Here is a 16,240-nt window from a genome sequence, read left to right on the forward strand (position 1 = left end):
TGGTCATTCAGACCCCACAGTGATGGACACCCACAGTGATGGACAGCCACATCTCAGGGTGGCCGTGGGCGGGGCCTCCTCTTCCATGGTGGCAGTGTCACCGCAGCCCCCCCAAGGTGCTGGCCTCTGTGTCCTGCTGAGCAAGGGTCAGAAGCAAACACTCACTGTACCCGCCCATGCCCGGGGACTGGGCCTTCGGGTGAGTCCTGGAGGGGACACACATCCAGCAGGACCCCTGCGGGGACACTGCCCAGGGCGCCCTCCAGGGTCTGCGCATTGCCGACCAAACCCTAGTGGTGTTTTTGGCAGAAACAGGAGATCCCATGGAGAAGCTCACGTGGATCTCACAGATCCCCGACGAATGCTGGGGGAATAAGTCGTGAACGCGGGAGCCCCACAGCCGCCGACCGAGACGCAGCAGGGAGCTCTCGTCCTGGGCGGGGGGCGCACCGGCGTCCAGACAACGTCAGGCCAACGGGAGAGCGGAAGCCCGACTCCAGCCGGCAGTGCTCAGGGGATCCTGGTGCTGGGCAACCGGACGTCCACTGCCAGGAGTGAGCTGGACCCTCGCTCACTCCACGCACGAAGTCAACACACACCCAGGACCCGAGGTGACACCCGCTCTACAGAACACGAGGGCCAGCGGAAGCTCCGTGACGTCTGACTCAGCAGTAAAGGACAGACCGACAAACTACGAAAACAAAATATTTTTGCATCAAAAACCAAGTATTAACGGAATGAAAGGCAGCCCAGAGACCCGGAAAGTACTTGCAGCTCGTGTACATAACGGACTAATACCAAAACACATAAAGAACACAACAAAAGCCTCACTCCAACAAGGGCAGCGCATGCAGTGGGCAGTTGTGCAAGGCGGCACGAGTGAGTGACCCGTGGGGGAGGCTGCTCCGGGGACTCAGAGCCACAGCAGTGCCGCCTCGTGCCCCGGGGCACCGATGCAGTCACAGCCAAGGGCCAGGAGAGACTGTCCGGGACACGAGGGACACCACACCACATGGCAAAGCAGCCCCGGGTGCAGACCCACAGAGCCGAGAACAGGGTCTCGAGGAGACACATGGCCACTCGTGTCCCCAGCAGCCCCTCCCCTAGCCGCAGCCCGGCCACTCGTGTCCCCAGCAGCCCCTCCCCTAGCCGCAGCCCGGCCACTCGTGTCCCCAGCAGCCCCTCCCCTAGCCGCAGCCCGGCCACTCGTGTCCCCAGCAGCGTGGGAATGCAGGGGTGGGCGTCAGTGTCACGGGGACAGAGTTCACTGGGAAGCTGACACGGTAACGTGCACACTCTATGCCAGAGCTGCACGTGTGAACAGTGCATTTTACTGCGGGGGGAAAACGGCTTCACCGTGGCACAGGGGTGACAACCTGTGAACCCTCCACCCCCAGGGACGGGCAGCACTGTGGCCCCCATGCTGCCTCGTTCCTCCTTAGTGAGACTGAAGGTGGACAGGGCCTTTTCCTATGTCCAATTGAGGCCAGAGGCCAGAGGCCATAGCAGCCCCACCCAGGAGAGGCCTTGTGTAGCATGTCCCCACAACACCTCCCAGCCGAGGCCCCATGTGGCGTATCCCTGCAGCCCCTCCCAGGGGAGGTCCCATGTAGCATGTCCCCACAGCCCCTCCCAGGGAAGTCCCATGTAGCATGTCCCCACAGCCCTTCCCAGGGAGGTCCCATGTAGCATGTCCCCACAGCCCTTCCCAGGGAGGTCCCATGTAGCATGTCCCCACAGCCCCTCCCAGGGGAGGTCCCACGTAGCATGTCCCCACAGCCCCTCCCAGGGGAGGTCCCATGTAGCATGTCCCCACAGCCCTTCCCAGGGAGGTCCCATGTAGCATGTTCCCACAGCCCTTCCCAGGGGAGGTCCCATGTAGCATGTTCCCACAGCCCCTCCCAGGGGAGGTCCCATGTAGCATGTTCCCACAGCCCCTCCCAGGGGAAGTCCCATGTAGCATGTTCCTACAGCCCTTCCCAGGGAGGTCCCATGTAGCATGTTCCCACAGCCCTTCCCAGGGAGGTCCCATGTAGCATGTCCCCACAGCCCTTCCCAGGGAGGTCCCATGTAGCATGTTCCCACAGCCCCTCCCAGGGGAGGCCCCGTGTGGCATGTCCCTGTAGCCCCTCCCAGCTGAGGTCCCATGTGGCGTGTCCCCACAGTCCCTCCTAGCCGAGATCTCGTGTGGCGTGTTTCCACGGCCCCTCCCACAGTGGTCGCGTGGTGCAGAGGGACAGCAAGGGAGATGGCTGGCACCCTACCCAGCAGGCAGCCACTGACCAGGCAAGGCCAATGAGGTGTGGACAGAGCCAACACCTGCAACTACACATCACCACGGTGTAGCTCTTGGTACACACAGGAACCCGAGGCTCAACCACACAACAGCAAACCACCTGGCTCAAAACTCAGCAAAACGGGCGGGCACCGTGGATTCTACGCTGGAGCGCTGGTTTAGGTTCCAGCTGCTTTGCTTCCGGCCCCTGCCACCTATGTGGGAGGTCAGAGGGAGCTCCTGGCTCCTGGCTTCAGCCTGGCCCAGCCCTGGCTGCTGTAAGCGTTTGGGGAGTGAACCAGCGATGTGAGACGCACCTCCCCCACACAGTGTCTTAAGGACATGAAAGGAACATTCGCTTCTGAATGAGCAGTACACCTGGCAGGCATTTCTCCAAGCAGACACAGGGCCGACACGTAAGTGAGCAAGTGCTCAGCTTCCTGGGGAAGCGCAGGTCAGAACCGGGGTGGGGGGGCCTCCAGCACGCGCGCCCCCAGAGGGAGCCAGCGGGGCAGGGAGGGCGCAGACGGAGTCCTCGTGCTCCTTGGCACAGCCATCTTGGAAAACAGCGTGGAAATTCCCCGAGAAATCAGACGGCCCCGCCCACCCCCCAGCTCCACATCTGGGCGCTGGTCCCGGGGTGACTTGCGCCTCCGAGGCACCGGCAGCAGCCACACCGCCATGTGCACTGCAGTGCGCTCACAGCAGCTGGGAATCGGCCCTGGTCCACGGGCAGGCGAGCGGGTGAAGACGATGTGGCACATACACACGACGGGTGCCACCCGGCTTAAAAACCACCCAAACCTATCCCGTGCGGCGGCACAGGTGGACAAAGCCACACACAGAGGGACTGGGTCCCATGCCATCTCACTGATGCTACAGGAGCAGTGGGGGAGCAGGAGTGAGGCTCAGGGAGGTGCAGGTGCAAGGGTAAAGCCAGCAGTGCAGGACGGCAGGTCCTGGAGACCTAGTACAGCAGCTGACCTACGCCGAGATCCCGCACCTGCGCAGTCATCACACAAGGCCAGGACCCTGCGCCTGTGCTCAGAGCTCAGAGAGATGGCCAAGCACACAACACAGAAGCCACACGAAGTCAGTACCACACACCTCAAACTCTTCACACAGATGTACCGCAAAGGCCCACAGGGAAACCCGCCCAGAGCGCCCGCGTCCGCCTCCCGCAGAGTCACGCGGGACTGCTGCACCTGCCGCGGACTCACCCCAGCTCCACGCTGGTGCACCTGCAGGGACGGGAAGCCCTGCGTGCTACGAGCATAAGCTTGGGCTGCTCGGAGCCCAGTGCTGCTGTGTTTCCCTTGGAGGGGTCTTGTCTCCTCTCCAACCCAAGTGACACAGAAGCCTCAGGTTAACTGGAGTGTTCTAAGGACGGAGACGTTTTCTGCAGGGCTCAGAGGAAAGGAGCCAGCTGTGAGCCCGGCAGCACAGTGCTCCTGGCTGCAATGGCCTGGGGGACGAGACCCCACCAGCAAGTGCACAGCGGGTACATGGGCAGCACACGGTGGGCAGGGGGTCCCGGGGATCGGCCATTCACACAGGACCTGTCGGGGGCCTCCAGGGCCAGACACGCTATGGCTCCCCAGGTTCAGGAAGGGTCTAAAGAATTGCAGGGGGTTCTGAGAACAAAGCCACACTGCCACTGTCCTCTGACGCAAGCTCCCTTCCACTCACAGAGCCCTACTGAACAGCCCTGGGGGCTTCCTGGAGGAAGCGGCAGGCCCAAGAACAGCCCCACCATCTCCAGCTGGACCACTCATGGACCAGGCTGAGGCGAGGACCCTGGAAGCAGCCCTCCTCCCCTGGGGGGTCTCACTCCTTCCCTCATGGACCTGAGTGTCAAGCTCATGACACGGGCAGAGGCCACGAGCGCCCTCGTATGTGTGGAACAGCAGGTGCAGCCACAGCAGGAGCTCCCTCCCAGCCACTGCCCACAAACCAGCCACTCACTGCACCCCGATGCCTGGCACTGCACCCCACTGCATGCCCCTCCTGTGGTGCACAAAGCAGGCATGGGGGGGCTACAAGCCTGGCTGGACTAAGGACTGCAGAGCCTCGGGGCCAGGTGCACAGTTGTGCAAGTGTGAGAGAACAGGTGTGCAGGATCAGGGGCACAGGTACACAGGTGTGCAGGTACACAGAGGTTCAGGACCGGATGCAAGTGTGCAGGACAAAGTACGCAGGTGTACAAGACACACAGGCATGCAAATGTGCAGGACCAGCTGTGCAGTGGTAGGGGACGGGGTGTGCAGGGCAGGGGTATATGGGAGCAGGTGTGCAGTGTAGGGGACGGGGTGTGCAGGGCAGGGGTATATGGGAGCAGGTGTGCAGTGGTGGGGGACGGGGTGTGCAGGGCAGGGGTATATGGGACCAGGTGTGCAGTGTAGGGGACGGGGTGTGCAGGGCAGGGGTATATGGGACCAGGTGTGCAGTGGTAGGGGACGGGGTGTGCAGGGCAGGGGTATATGGGACCAGGTGTGCGGTGTAGGGGACGGGGTGTGCAGGGCAGGGGTATATGGGAGCAGGTGTGCAGTGGTAGGGGACGGGGTGTATAGGGCAGGGGTATATGGGAGCAGGTGTGCAGTAGTAGGGGACGGGGTGTGTAGGGCAGGGGTATATGGGACCAGGTGTGCAGTGGTAGGGGACGGGGTGTGTAGGGCAGGGGTATATGGGAGCAGGTGTGCAGTGGTGGGGGACGGGGTGTGCAGGGCAGGGGTATATGGGACCAGGTGTGCGGTGTAGGGGACGGGGTGTGTAGGGCAGGGGTATATGGGAGCAGGTGTGCAGTGTAGGGGACGGGGTGTGCAGGGCAGGGGTATATGGGACCAGGTGTGCGGTGTAGGGGACGGGGTGTGTAGGGCAGGGGTATATGGGAGCAGGTGTGCAGTGGTAGGGGACGGGGTGTGTAGGGCAGGGGTATATGGGACCAGGTGTGCAGTGGTAGGGGACGGGGTGTGTAGGGCCGGGGTATATGGGACCAGGTGTGCAGTGGTAGGGGACGGGGTGTGTAGGGCCGGGGTATATGGGAGCAGGTGTGCAGTGGTAGGGGACGGGGTGTGCAGGGCAGGGGTGTATGGGACCAGGTGTGCAGTGTAGGGGACGGGGTGTGCAGGGCAGGGGTATATGGGACCAGGTGTGCAGTGGTAGGGGACGGGGTGTGCAGGGCAGGGGTATATGGGAGCAGCTGTGCAGTGGTAGGGGACGGGGTGTGCAGAGCAGGGGTATATGGGACCAGGTGTGCAGTGGTAGGGGACGGGGTGTGCAGGGCAGGGGTATATGGGAGCAGCTGTGCAGTGGTAGGGGACAGGGTGTGCAGGGCAGGGGTATATGGGAGCAGGTGTGCAGTGGTAGGGGACGGGGTGTGCAGGGCAGGGGTATATGGGACCAGGTGTGCAGTGGTAGGGGATGGGGTGTGCAGGGCAGGGGTATATGGGACCAGGTGTGCAGTGGTAGGGGACGGGGTGTGCAGGACAGGGGTATATGGGAGCAGGTGTGCAGTGTAGGGGACGGGGTGTGTAGGGCAGGGGTGTATGGGAGCAGGTGTGCGGTGTAGGGGACGGGGTGTGCAGGGCAGGGGTATATGGGACCAGGTGTGCGGTGTAGGGGACGGGGTGTGTAGGGCAGGGGTATATGGGAGCAGGTGTGCAGTGGTAGGGGACGGGGTGTGCAGGGCAGGGGTATATGGGAGCAGGTGTGCAGGATCGGGGGCAGGACCCGTGACCGTGCACATAGCCAGGAGGGGTGCACCACAGCCCTGGACAGGACCCGGGAAGGAGGCAGTGGCGTCATGCCTGCCCCCCACCTGACTCTTCCTGTCCCACCTGGCTTCTTCCTCCTGAGTCCAGCCCAACACAGGGGTCCAGAGGAGCAGGGGCTCACCCCAGGGTGCAGGAGCCTGAGAAGGAGAGGCTGGGTGCACAAAGGAGGGGCAGGCCCCTCCCCCAGTCACGCACAGGAAGGGGTCCTGGCCTGCTGCTGCCTGAGGGGACATTGGCTGTCAGCCTGATGGCGGGTCCCCCAGGACCCTGCGGGGGACGCAGTCCATCTGTCCAGATGTGAAGGCCACTGACTGACCAGGCCAGCTGCAGTCCTGCCTGGGCCTCACTGGTGTGAAAACTGCCCTGGCCCGCCCCACCCCCCACCCCCCACCAGTGGGAGCCAGGCATCAGGAACCAGGCAGCCAGGGAGCCTGCCCGGGCAGGAGGGGTGGGCGGGCAGGACCGGCTGGGGGAGGGGCCTGGACCTCCCCTCCCCACACACTTGGCAGGAGCAGGGCAAGGCAGGCTCAGCCAGCTGTGGCCGGCTGGGCGGGCTCAGCTCTTGGCTGTTCAGGGTCCGGCCATGTGCGGCTTGGGTCCAAGCCCACCACGGCCCCCCCCCCCCCGCTTCTGCACACACACCCCCACAGAGCAGGCCGTGTGCATACCACTCCGGGTGCCCACTCCAAGCCGTCCCTGTCCCTCTGTCCCCTCCATTCCAGCCCTGTGCTTCCTTCTTGAGGGTAGGCACCGCCTGTCAGTGGCACTGTCCTTCCCTGTCCCCAGCTGTCCCCCCACTGAGCTGCACCCAGGCCCAGCCGAGGTCTGTGGAGGTGCCAGGCTCTTCCTGGGCGAGAGGTCAGCTGGCCCCGAGACCCACGGGCACCACCCCAAGCTCATGCCCCATGCGGCCAGCACCGCGACATCCGGTCACGCAGCACCTACACCCCACCCCCGTCAGCCTAGCCCCAGATCCCAAGGCCCAAGGGTCAAGGCCGCTCCCCGGGCGGAGAGGGCAGAACACCCACACCTGGCAGGGCTGGTCGGGGTCACCAGGTGAGCAGGTGCCAGTCAAGGGCCAGGCCCCTATGCACACAGAGGAGCTGGGGCCTCTTCCAGCTGCCCCGGACCCCCTGCCCTGGCCCGGCCAGCAACAGCGACAGCGAGCGACAAGACAGGTCCCACAGAGATGGAGGCACTACCAGGGGTGTCCCCATGCCCCGAGTGGGGAAGTTCTGGAGCCCACAGATCAGGGCGAGCGTGGGCAGCAGGCCAGGGCCCCGGCAGGCTCAGCATCCAGCGTGGCCGCCCCAGCAGCAAGCAGCCCCTCCCCACACGCCGGGCCCTCCAGGAAGACGGGACAGCAAGTGGGTGGGGGTCCCAGGTCCCTCGGGCGGGTTCTGACACTACGCCATGCCTGCTGCCCTCCATGGAGGGTGTGACAAGCTCAGAGCCATGGGGAGGACGAAATGCAGTCGGCCGCTCTGGGGGCACCTGGTGCAGGCGACACCCCCGCCTCAGCCGCTGGCGTCAGAGAATCTGAGGTTAGGTCCGGCCCCCCACCTCCCACGTCCCCAGCCTCCTCCCCCGCTGCTGTCACCTGGCTCAGCACGGGGCAGGCAGGCCCTGTCCCAGGCTCAAGTCGGCCCTGTCCAGCTTACCTGGCAAGGCAAAAAGGAAGGGTGGGGAGGGCAGCGGCCGGCCAGTTACCTGCAGCCGGCCCAATGAACACACAGTACCCGTCCTCCTGGGCGGGCAGCGAGGCACAGGCGACGGGCAGCTGGCCCCCGTCCAGGCAGCTCCAGCACGCGTCCTCCAGGGCCTCGCAGAACTGGCGGCACGGCGGGGGCCCGGGCGGACGGCCCAGGCCGCATGGCGGGGCCAGCAGCAGGCAGAAGAACCAGGCGAGGAAGGGGTGGCAGCGTGTCTGCAGGAGGCGCCCCCACGCCCGCGCCGCGGCCTGCACCTCATCGCCGTGCTCGTGCCGCAGGTGGTTGGGCAGCCAGGCGTGCCCGATGCCCAGGCGGCTGCACACGGGCAGGGATGCCGGCAGAGGCAGGCAGCGCGCGGGAGGGCCCCCGGGGCTGGCCCCCAGCAGCGCGGAGTCGTTAGCGGGACTGGAAGAATCCTGCCCCGCAGGATGAACCACGCGGAAAACCCAAGCCCCACCGTCACCATCACCGAGGAAAGCTGCAGCCGGGACCTGCGAGCGTGGGGCCAGGGGGTCAGAGGTGAGCGCACCCAGGGCACCCGTCACCAGCGGAAGCAGGAGTGGCACCAGGCTGTGGCCGGGAGGGAGTTGGTGCTGCCGGTTGGGGGTGGCCTCCATGGGCCAGGGTCCTCTGCCGTCCAGATCTGGGGACTGCCCCAGGGGCCGCGGGCTCCTCCCTGGTGGGGAGGACACAGAAGCTCTACCTGGGGACACCCGATGCAGTGCCTGGGGCCCTGCCGGGGAGGCAGGCGGTTGAATGGGTGCCAGCACAGTGCCAGCCTCGGTCGTCGTCGGAGCAGCTGGGGGGCTCGGAGCTTCGGTGCTGGGCCGGAGAGCAGTCCCGTCCTCGTGGGGGGCGCTGGAGGACCCAGGGAGGGTGAGGGGGTCTGCGACGGTCGCCGAGACCGGCGAGGTCACCACAGCAGAGCCCTCGGTGGGGGTGGTGTGATCCCACAGCTGGACAAAGCTCCGGATGCCCTGAGCCACGTTCAGGATCTTGGCTCCAACGCCCGCAACGTTCTCCTCCTTCGTGTCTGGGCTGGCTGCGGAGGGGGCGGGGGCAGCAGGGCTGGTGGGTTCAGCGGGAGGCTCCGGCTCCTCCACGTGCCCTTGTTCCGTGGGGCCATGTCCCAGGGCCACGTGCGTGGTGGGATCCGCCGTGGGCTGCACAGGTGGGCCGCCCTGGTGCTCGGAGACCTGGACGTCCGGGGGGTTGGCGGCCTTAGTGGACCACAGCCAGTCCAGGCTCAGGAGGTCAGCCCTGGCGGCTGCAAGGCAGCAGGTAAGCAGCAGCAGCAGGCCCAGGCGGCCGCTGGGGTCGGGAGCCATCGGGGCTGTGCCGGGCAGGGCCCCAGAGGGCGGCCACTCCATTCCGGAGGCGGGGCCTCTGGGCCCCACCCCTCCTGCTTCCCGCCTACCCCATTCCTGATTCCTGGCCTGGGGCCTCTCCCTCCCAAAGCCAGAGAAAGGGGCAGACCTGGAGTCAAGGGACCTGTGCCTGCAAATGTGTCCCAAGGCCTTTTAACCCTTTCCTGCCCACACGTGCAGAGCAGCCAGGGCTCCCGGACAGGGTCAGGCACAGCGGGGGCAGATTGTTGGACTGGGAACTGCTGGGTCTGTGTGTGGGGTGCAGCAAGTGAGGGGCTCCATGCCAGGACTCCCAGCTGCCCCCAGCCCCCGCTCTCCCTTCCACCAAGGACACCCCAACAGCCTGGGCCCGTGCCACGGTTCTGTGGTAAAACTGGAACTTAGAAAACAGTGTGCTGCAGCTCCAACTCCCGGCTGCAGAACCCCCAGCGGGGAGGGGCAGGCGCCAAGAGCGTGGCCGCCCCACCTGCTCAGACCCCTGCCCGCCCCGCACCCCCTGTCCCCAGACCCTCAGGCTGCTGCTGTCCTCTGCTGGCCACCTGCAGAGCCACACACTCCCCCCCCCCCCATTTTTATTCTTAAACCAGCTCACAGGACACCCGTGTGCCTCACAGGACACCCGTGTGCCTCTCCACTCCAGGGCCGGAAGCTCCCCTGCAGACCCGCTCTCAGCTGCCAGCAGGTGCTGGGCCACTCCTGGGATGGCACAGTGGACGGCACAGTCCTACCGCCGGCGAGCAGGGTGCACGGCGCTGCCCCGCGACTCAGGGGAGCGCCTCGGGCGCCCTGAGACCCTGGGACCGGGCTCAGCGAGGCGGCACTGTGGCTGCTCCAGCTGCTTCGACACAGAGCTGCAGTGGCTTCTTCCTCCCTAAAGTGCTGATGGGCTTCTAGGTCCTTCCGTGTCTTCTGTGGGGCCTCGGAGGCCACGGCCTGCCACGTGGAGTCTGTGTACCAAGCTCACCCGGCCCAGGGAGCCAGGCTCACGCTCCACCCTCCACATGGATGGGTCCTAGGCCGCCCACTGGCACCCACCCTCCGTGCTGGGGTCCTTAGGGCCCAGCATCCGCTGGTCCAGCCCCCAGCCCGGCGCAGCACAGTACACGTCTGGCCACTGCTGGCTGCTCAGCTGAGCCTTGACCCTCGCACCCATGGGGGAACGGGAGTGGAGTCAGACCACGGGATGCACACAGCCCAGGGCCACCAGGCAGAGAAGCCTGGTACAGCCTGTGTGGACAGGGACATTGCCAGTCACCGCACTGACAGGGAAACACTCCAGATCAGATACAACCAGCGAGGCCGACACTGCACCAGGGCCCCCTCTTCCTGAGTGCCCACCCGGTGCCCCCAGGTCATATTCGAGAGCCACTCCCACAGCATCTCCTCAACCAGGACACCCCCAGCATCACCGCCCCCGGGCCTCACGCTGCAGCCTGGCTGCTGAGTGGCAGCTGTCGGAGCTGCATCTCTGCGGAGTCCTCCCTCTGCCTGTTTGCCCCTCGACAAAGGGACCTGCTGCGTGGTCCCCCAGGGCTCCACGGGGCTGGGTGATAAAACAGCCACTGCCGGGTCCCCAGGGTCCCCACGGTCCCCACGGCAGGCCAGGCACTGGGGCCGGACACCTGCAGAGCCTGTGTGCAGCCCGGGGAAACTGAGGCGCAGAGAGGCCGGGGCCCAGAGAGGTGGATGCATCCAGGCAGCGTGTGCACAGCACTCCCTCGTGCCCTCCCTCCCACCTGTGCCTCATACACACGTGCCCCTCTACACATGCACCCCATCACCCTCACACATGCGCTCCCTCACACTTGCACACATGTGCTTCACACATGTGTACACACATGTGCCCCAGCATACTCACGTGTGCCCCTCATACATGTGTTCCTCACACTTGTACACACACGTGACTCGCATACTTGTGCCCCTCACACCCTCACACACACATGCCCCAGCACCCTCACCCAGGTGCCCTCATACACACGTGTTCCCTCACACGCATGCTCCCTCACACTTGCACACGTGTGCTCCTCACACATGTGTACACACCTGAGATTCACACACATGTGCCCCAGCAACACACATGCATGTGTCCTTCATATACATGTGCTCCCCTCACACTTGCACACATGTGCACTTACACGCTCACACACGTGACACACTTGCCCCTTGCACACTCACAACGAATTCCTCGCGTTTGTTCATGCACTGGCCCCCTTGTGCACTTGCACGTACACTGACATGCAGCCACACCACAATGTCACACGTGTTCACAGACGTGCTCACACACTCCTACCACCACACTCTACACCAGAGTCCAGCGTGCTCCACCTGCCCGAGGCCCTCCCTGGCGTCTTCTCCAGGCCGCGTGGCTGCAGGGTCACAGCTCACCCTCCCCCAGGACAGCCAGGCTGCCTCGCCTGGATGGGAACACGCGTCTCACTCAGGGTCCACACGCAAACATCCGAGTTCCCAGAAGTGACCCCACGGTGCTCTTAGCAATGCCTAGGATTCACTGGCACTAACGTGATTTTATGCCCAGAAATAAGCTTTGGAAAACCTTAGAACAAAATTCTAGAGATCCCACCACCACCCGCGTGGATCCCGAGAGGGAACACTGGGCTCCCTCTGTGGACCCCTGAGCCCCTTCAGGATGGGGGTCCCCAGACCCACCCCAGTCTCACACTCAGTCACCCTTGGGACCACTCAGCAGGGCCAGCTTTGTCCCCATGCAATCAGCTGACAGTTCCTGGGCAGAGCCAAGTATGAGGAAGCCACTGACCACAGCTGAAGGAGCACCTGCCCCTCAGCAGCCCCCTGCACATGGGGTGCACTGGGGGGACAGGGGGCCCTCAGCTCCCTCCATGTGGGGTGCACTCAGGGGACAGGGGGCCCTCAGCTCCCTCCATGTGGGGTGCACTCAGGGGACAGGGGACCCTCAGCTCCCTCCATGTGGGGTACACTCGGGGGACAGGGGGCCCTCAGCTCCCTCCATATGGGGTACACTCAGGGGACAGGGCCCCCTCAGCTCCCTCCATGTGGGGTGCACTCAGGGGACAGGGCCCCCTCAGCTCCCTCCATGTGGGGTGCACTCAGGGGACAGGGCCCCCTCAGCTCCCTCCATGTGGGGTACACTCAGGGGACAGGGCCCCCTCAGCTCCCTGCATGTGGGGTACACTCGGGGGACAGGGGGCCCTCAGCTCCCTCCATGTGGGGTACACTCAGGGGACAGGGGGCCCTCAGCTCCCTCCATGTGGGGTACACTCAGGGGACAGGGGGCCCTCAGCTCCCTCCATGTGGGGTACACTCAGGGGACAGGGGACCCTCAGCTCCCTCCATGTGGGGTACACTCAGGGGACAGGGGACCCTCAGCTCCCTCCATGTGGGGTACACTCGGGGGACAGGGCCCCCTCAGCTCCCTCCATGTGGGGTACACTCAGGGGACAGGGGGCCCTCAGCTCCCTCCATATGGGGTGCACTTGGGGGACAGAGCCCCCTCAGCTCCCTCCATGTGGGGTGCACTCAGGGGACAGGGGGCCCTCAGCTCCCTCCATGTGGGGTATACTCAGGGGACAGGGCCCCCTCAGCTCCCCCATGTGGGGTACACTCAGGGGACAGGGGGCCCTCAGCTCCCTCCATGTGGGGTGCACTTGGGGGACAGAGCCCCTCAGCTCCCTCCATGTGGGGTGCACTGGGGGGACAGAGCCCCCTCAGCTCCCTCCATGTGGGGTGCACTCAGGGGACAGGGGGCCCTCAGCTCCCTCCATGTGGGGTACACTCAGGGGACAGGGGGCCCTCAGCTCCCTCCATGTGGGGTACACTCAGGGGACAGGGCCCCCTCAGCTCCCTCCATGTGGGGTGCACTTGGGGGACAGAGCCCCCTCAGCTCCCTCCATGTGGGGTGCACTGGGGGGACAGAGCCCCCTCAGCTCCCTCCATGTGGGGTGTACTCAGGGGACAGGGGGCCCTCAGCTCCCTCCATGTGGGGTACACTCAGGGGACAGGGGGCCCTCAGCTCCCTCCATGTGGGGTACACTCAGGGGACAGGGGGCCCTCAGCTCCCTCCATATGGGGTGCACTTGGGGGACAGAGCCCCCTCAGCTCCCTCCATGTGGGGTGCACTTGGGGGACAGAGCCCCCTCAGCTCCCTCCATGTGGGGTACACTCAGGGGACAGGGCCCCCTCAGCTCCCTCCATGTGGGGTACACTCAGGGGACAGGGGGCCCTCAGCTCCCTCCATGTGGGGTGCACTCAGGGGACAGGGCCCCCTCAGCTCCCTCGGTAGCCCCTGCACATGGGGTGCCCTGGAGGGACAGGGGGCCCTCGGCAGCCCCCTGCACATGGGGTGCACTGGGGGACAGGGGGCCCTCGGCAGCCCCCTGCACATGGGGTGCACTGGGGGGACAGGGGACCCTCAGCAGCCCCCTGCACATGGGGTGCCCTGGGGGGACAGGGGGCCCTTGGCAGCCCCCTGCACATGGGGTGCCCTGGGGGGACAGGGGGCCCTCGGCAGCCCCTGCACATGGGGTGCCCTGGGGGGACAGGGGGCCCTCGGCAGCCCCCTGCACATGGGGTGCACTGGGGGACAGGGGGCCCTCGGCAGCCCCTGCACATGGGGTGCACTGGGGGGACAGGGCCTCCGGAGGCTGAAGGTCCAGGGAAGCCACAGCTGCGGTAGGAGCGATGTCCAACACTGAGGCCATCCTGGCGCCAAACTTGCTCTACTCAGCGTCCTCCTGAGTCCGCTGTACGGCCCCTGCGGCCTCAGAGGGCCCTGAGGGCACTGCCCCCTGCCCCCCGTGGAAGCTGCCCCCCACCCACACCCCCACCCTGGGGAAGCTCCAGAGCGGCCAGCGGCAGGAACCACCCAACCGCACACAGGCGCGCCCGCCAGGAGCTCTGCGGGAGCCAGGAGCAGCCATGCCCACGCCACAGCCAGCCCAGCCCGGGGCGCCGGGACCCAGCCACCAAAAGCCGCAATTTCTGCGCTGGTTTCCACCTGGCAGACTCTTACACCGCGCTCCAGACCCCAGACTCAATTCTGAATCTCAGGACTGAGCCCGGCCCCACCCTGCCTGGGGCTCCCCTCCTCCTGGCATCCAGAGGCCGGCACCCCCACCCCCACCCAGCGCCCGCCTCTCTGCAGAAGCCCCACCCTGCCCTGAGCGGGGCTGTTCTGTCTTGTCAGTGCGCCTCGAACGGATTCCTGAATAATGGGCTCTTTTATTTTCATTTGAAAAACAGGCACCCACGTGCGAACGGAAGAAACCGGCTCCATACACAGCAGAGAGGCCGCCCCAGGGCCCAGCCTGGACCGTGAGCATCGGGGAGCGGCCTCTCACTCATTCAAACCAAGGCCACCCTGGCCCCATCCATAACAGCTGTCCCTGGGCCTGCCCCATCCAAGGGACAGGGGAGCCACGGCCACCACTGCCCGACCCCTCCCTGTGGGTAGCTGCACACCCCAGAGCCCCTCAAGATTGGGACCCCCTCTCCTGCCCTCCCGGAGTGGGGCCCAGCGGAGCCGAGTGGCCAGCTCTGGAGCAGCAGCCCCGGGCCCTGCCGGGGTCCCTGAGCCAGAGGAAGGGAGGCTGGTGTGCCCCAACCTGCCCAGCCCCCGGCTTGCACTGCCTGCCCCCCAGGTCCTGGGGCCTCCTTTCCCTCTTCTGAAAGAAGGACCTGAGGTTCCATGTTTCTGTGGCGCCTCTAGGCTCAGACAATGGGTGATCCCCCACCTGTGGGCACGCCCCTCAACGTGGCCTGTCCATCAGAGAGTGGAACCAGGCGTTCTGAGGAGTGCACACAGAGCCACCGGGGCGGCCCCAGAAAGGGCGCACACGTGTGGGCGTGTGTGTGTGCACACATGTGCCATCTGTGGCTATGTGCATACGTAGGCACGTGTGCACAGCATGCATGTACCCAGATGTTCTTGTACGTGTGTCTACATGCACATGGACGTGGGGGGGGGGGGTCCTGTGCATCCAGGTGTACACGCAGGACACCCGGGGATGTGTGAGCACAGACGTGTGTGTGTGCACGGACAGGAGTGCACATGAACATGGTGTAGGAACCGTCCCTGCGTGCTCCAGAGGCCGCAGGGAGAACAGCAGAGTCCCCCAGCTTCCCAGACAGGAGCTATGGCTGCTGGGGCCCCGGGGCCGGCTCCACCACCAGCTGGGACATCGGCTGACACTTGGGGGTGGTCTCTGCCTGGCTTGTTTCTTTTGATTTATTTATTTGTGTGTGTGTGGACTTTGTTAAATGCCTCTTCTGCTTCTACTGGATGATTGTATTGAGGTGAGTGAGTGGATTTTGTCTTTTTACCCTACTAATGTGACGTAGGATTTGACACAGGGGATCCTCCTGGAAGCACAGTGATGGGGGATGAAGCAAGGCTTCCCAGCAGCAGCCTGAAGACAAAGCCCAGCCCCGGCGCAGGTGTGGCACAGGGGGCCAGCAGCACCTTCTGCCCTGGGCTTCCTGGAGGGGCCCGGGAAGGCGGCCAGGAGGCTTCGCACAGCTCCTCTCCACCACACCTGCCGACCGGGGCAGCCTGGCGCGTCCCAGCCCGGCTCCCTTTTCTTCAGCAAATGGAGGAGACGCCATAGGGAGCCCCAGTGCTCGGGGAACCCATCACTTAGAGACGTGTCTGGAACGTGATGGCGCCCACGCTGAGAAATACAATTTATATTTTTAACTTTTATCCTTTAATTCCATTTTCTTGAGCTTTTTGAAGCCCCCTCCTGCTCTACTTCTCGTTGAGCCAGTTTGAGCCGGTTTGAGCAGGCTGTGGGTTTCTGGAGCTCTGCCCAGGTGTCCCCCGGCTACAGTATGGAGAACAGAGATGAGACTCGCACTTCCCCGTCTCAGAACTCACTGTGGGCATCGACACGGTGTGACCCCGGCACAGACAGCGTGCACGGCCAGCCCGCGGTGCCGGGACAACCACACGGCCACGTGCGGGTGAAGCCGGAGCCCTGCCTTGCACCGTAAAAAACATTAGCTGAAGATGGGTCAAGGGCCTACAGGAAAGAGCCAAACACGTACAAACGTTCAGAGACAACACAGCAACAAATCCCCACGACCTTGGATTTGCAAAGGATTCTTAGCTACACTCCC

General features: G+C 64.9%; 1 protein-coding gene across 1 annotated transcript in view; it reads right to left on the reverse strand.

Moving 5' to 3' along the window:
- COL18A1 (collagen type XVIII alpha 1 chain) overlaps window positions 1-9,092 on the reverse strand; it is a 52,847-nt gene extending 43,755 nt beyond the window's left edge. Inside the window, exon 1 of the mRNA XM_062204495.1 lies at window positions 8,464-9,092. Coding sequence (XP_062060479.1) covers window positions 8,464-9,088 — 625 coding nt within the window. The 5' untranslated portion in view covers window positions 9,089-9,092. The remainder of the gene's footprint in view (window positions 1-8,463) is intronic.
- Window positions 9,093-16,240: the final 7,148 nt, after the last annotated feature.

This window comes from Lepus europaeus, chromosome 2 (assembly GCF_033115175.1).
Source record: "Lepus europaeus isolate LE1 chromosome 2, mLepTim1.pri, whole genome shotgun sequence".
Taxonomy (NCBI): domain Eukaryota; kingdom Metazoa; phylum Chordata; class Mammalia; order Lagomorpha; family Leporidae; genus Lepus; species Lepus europaeus.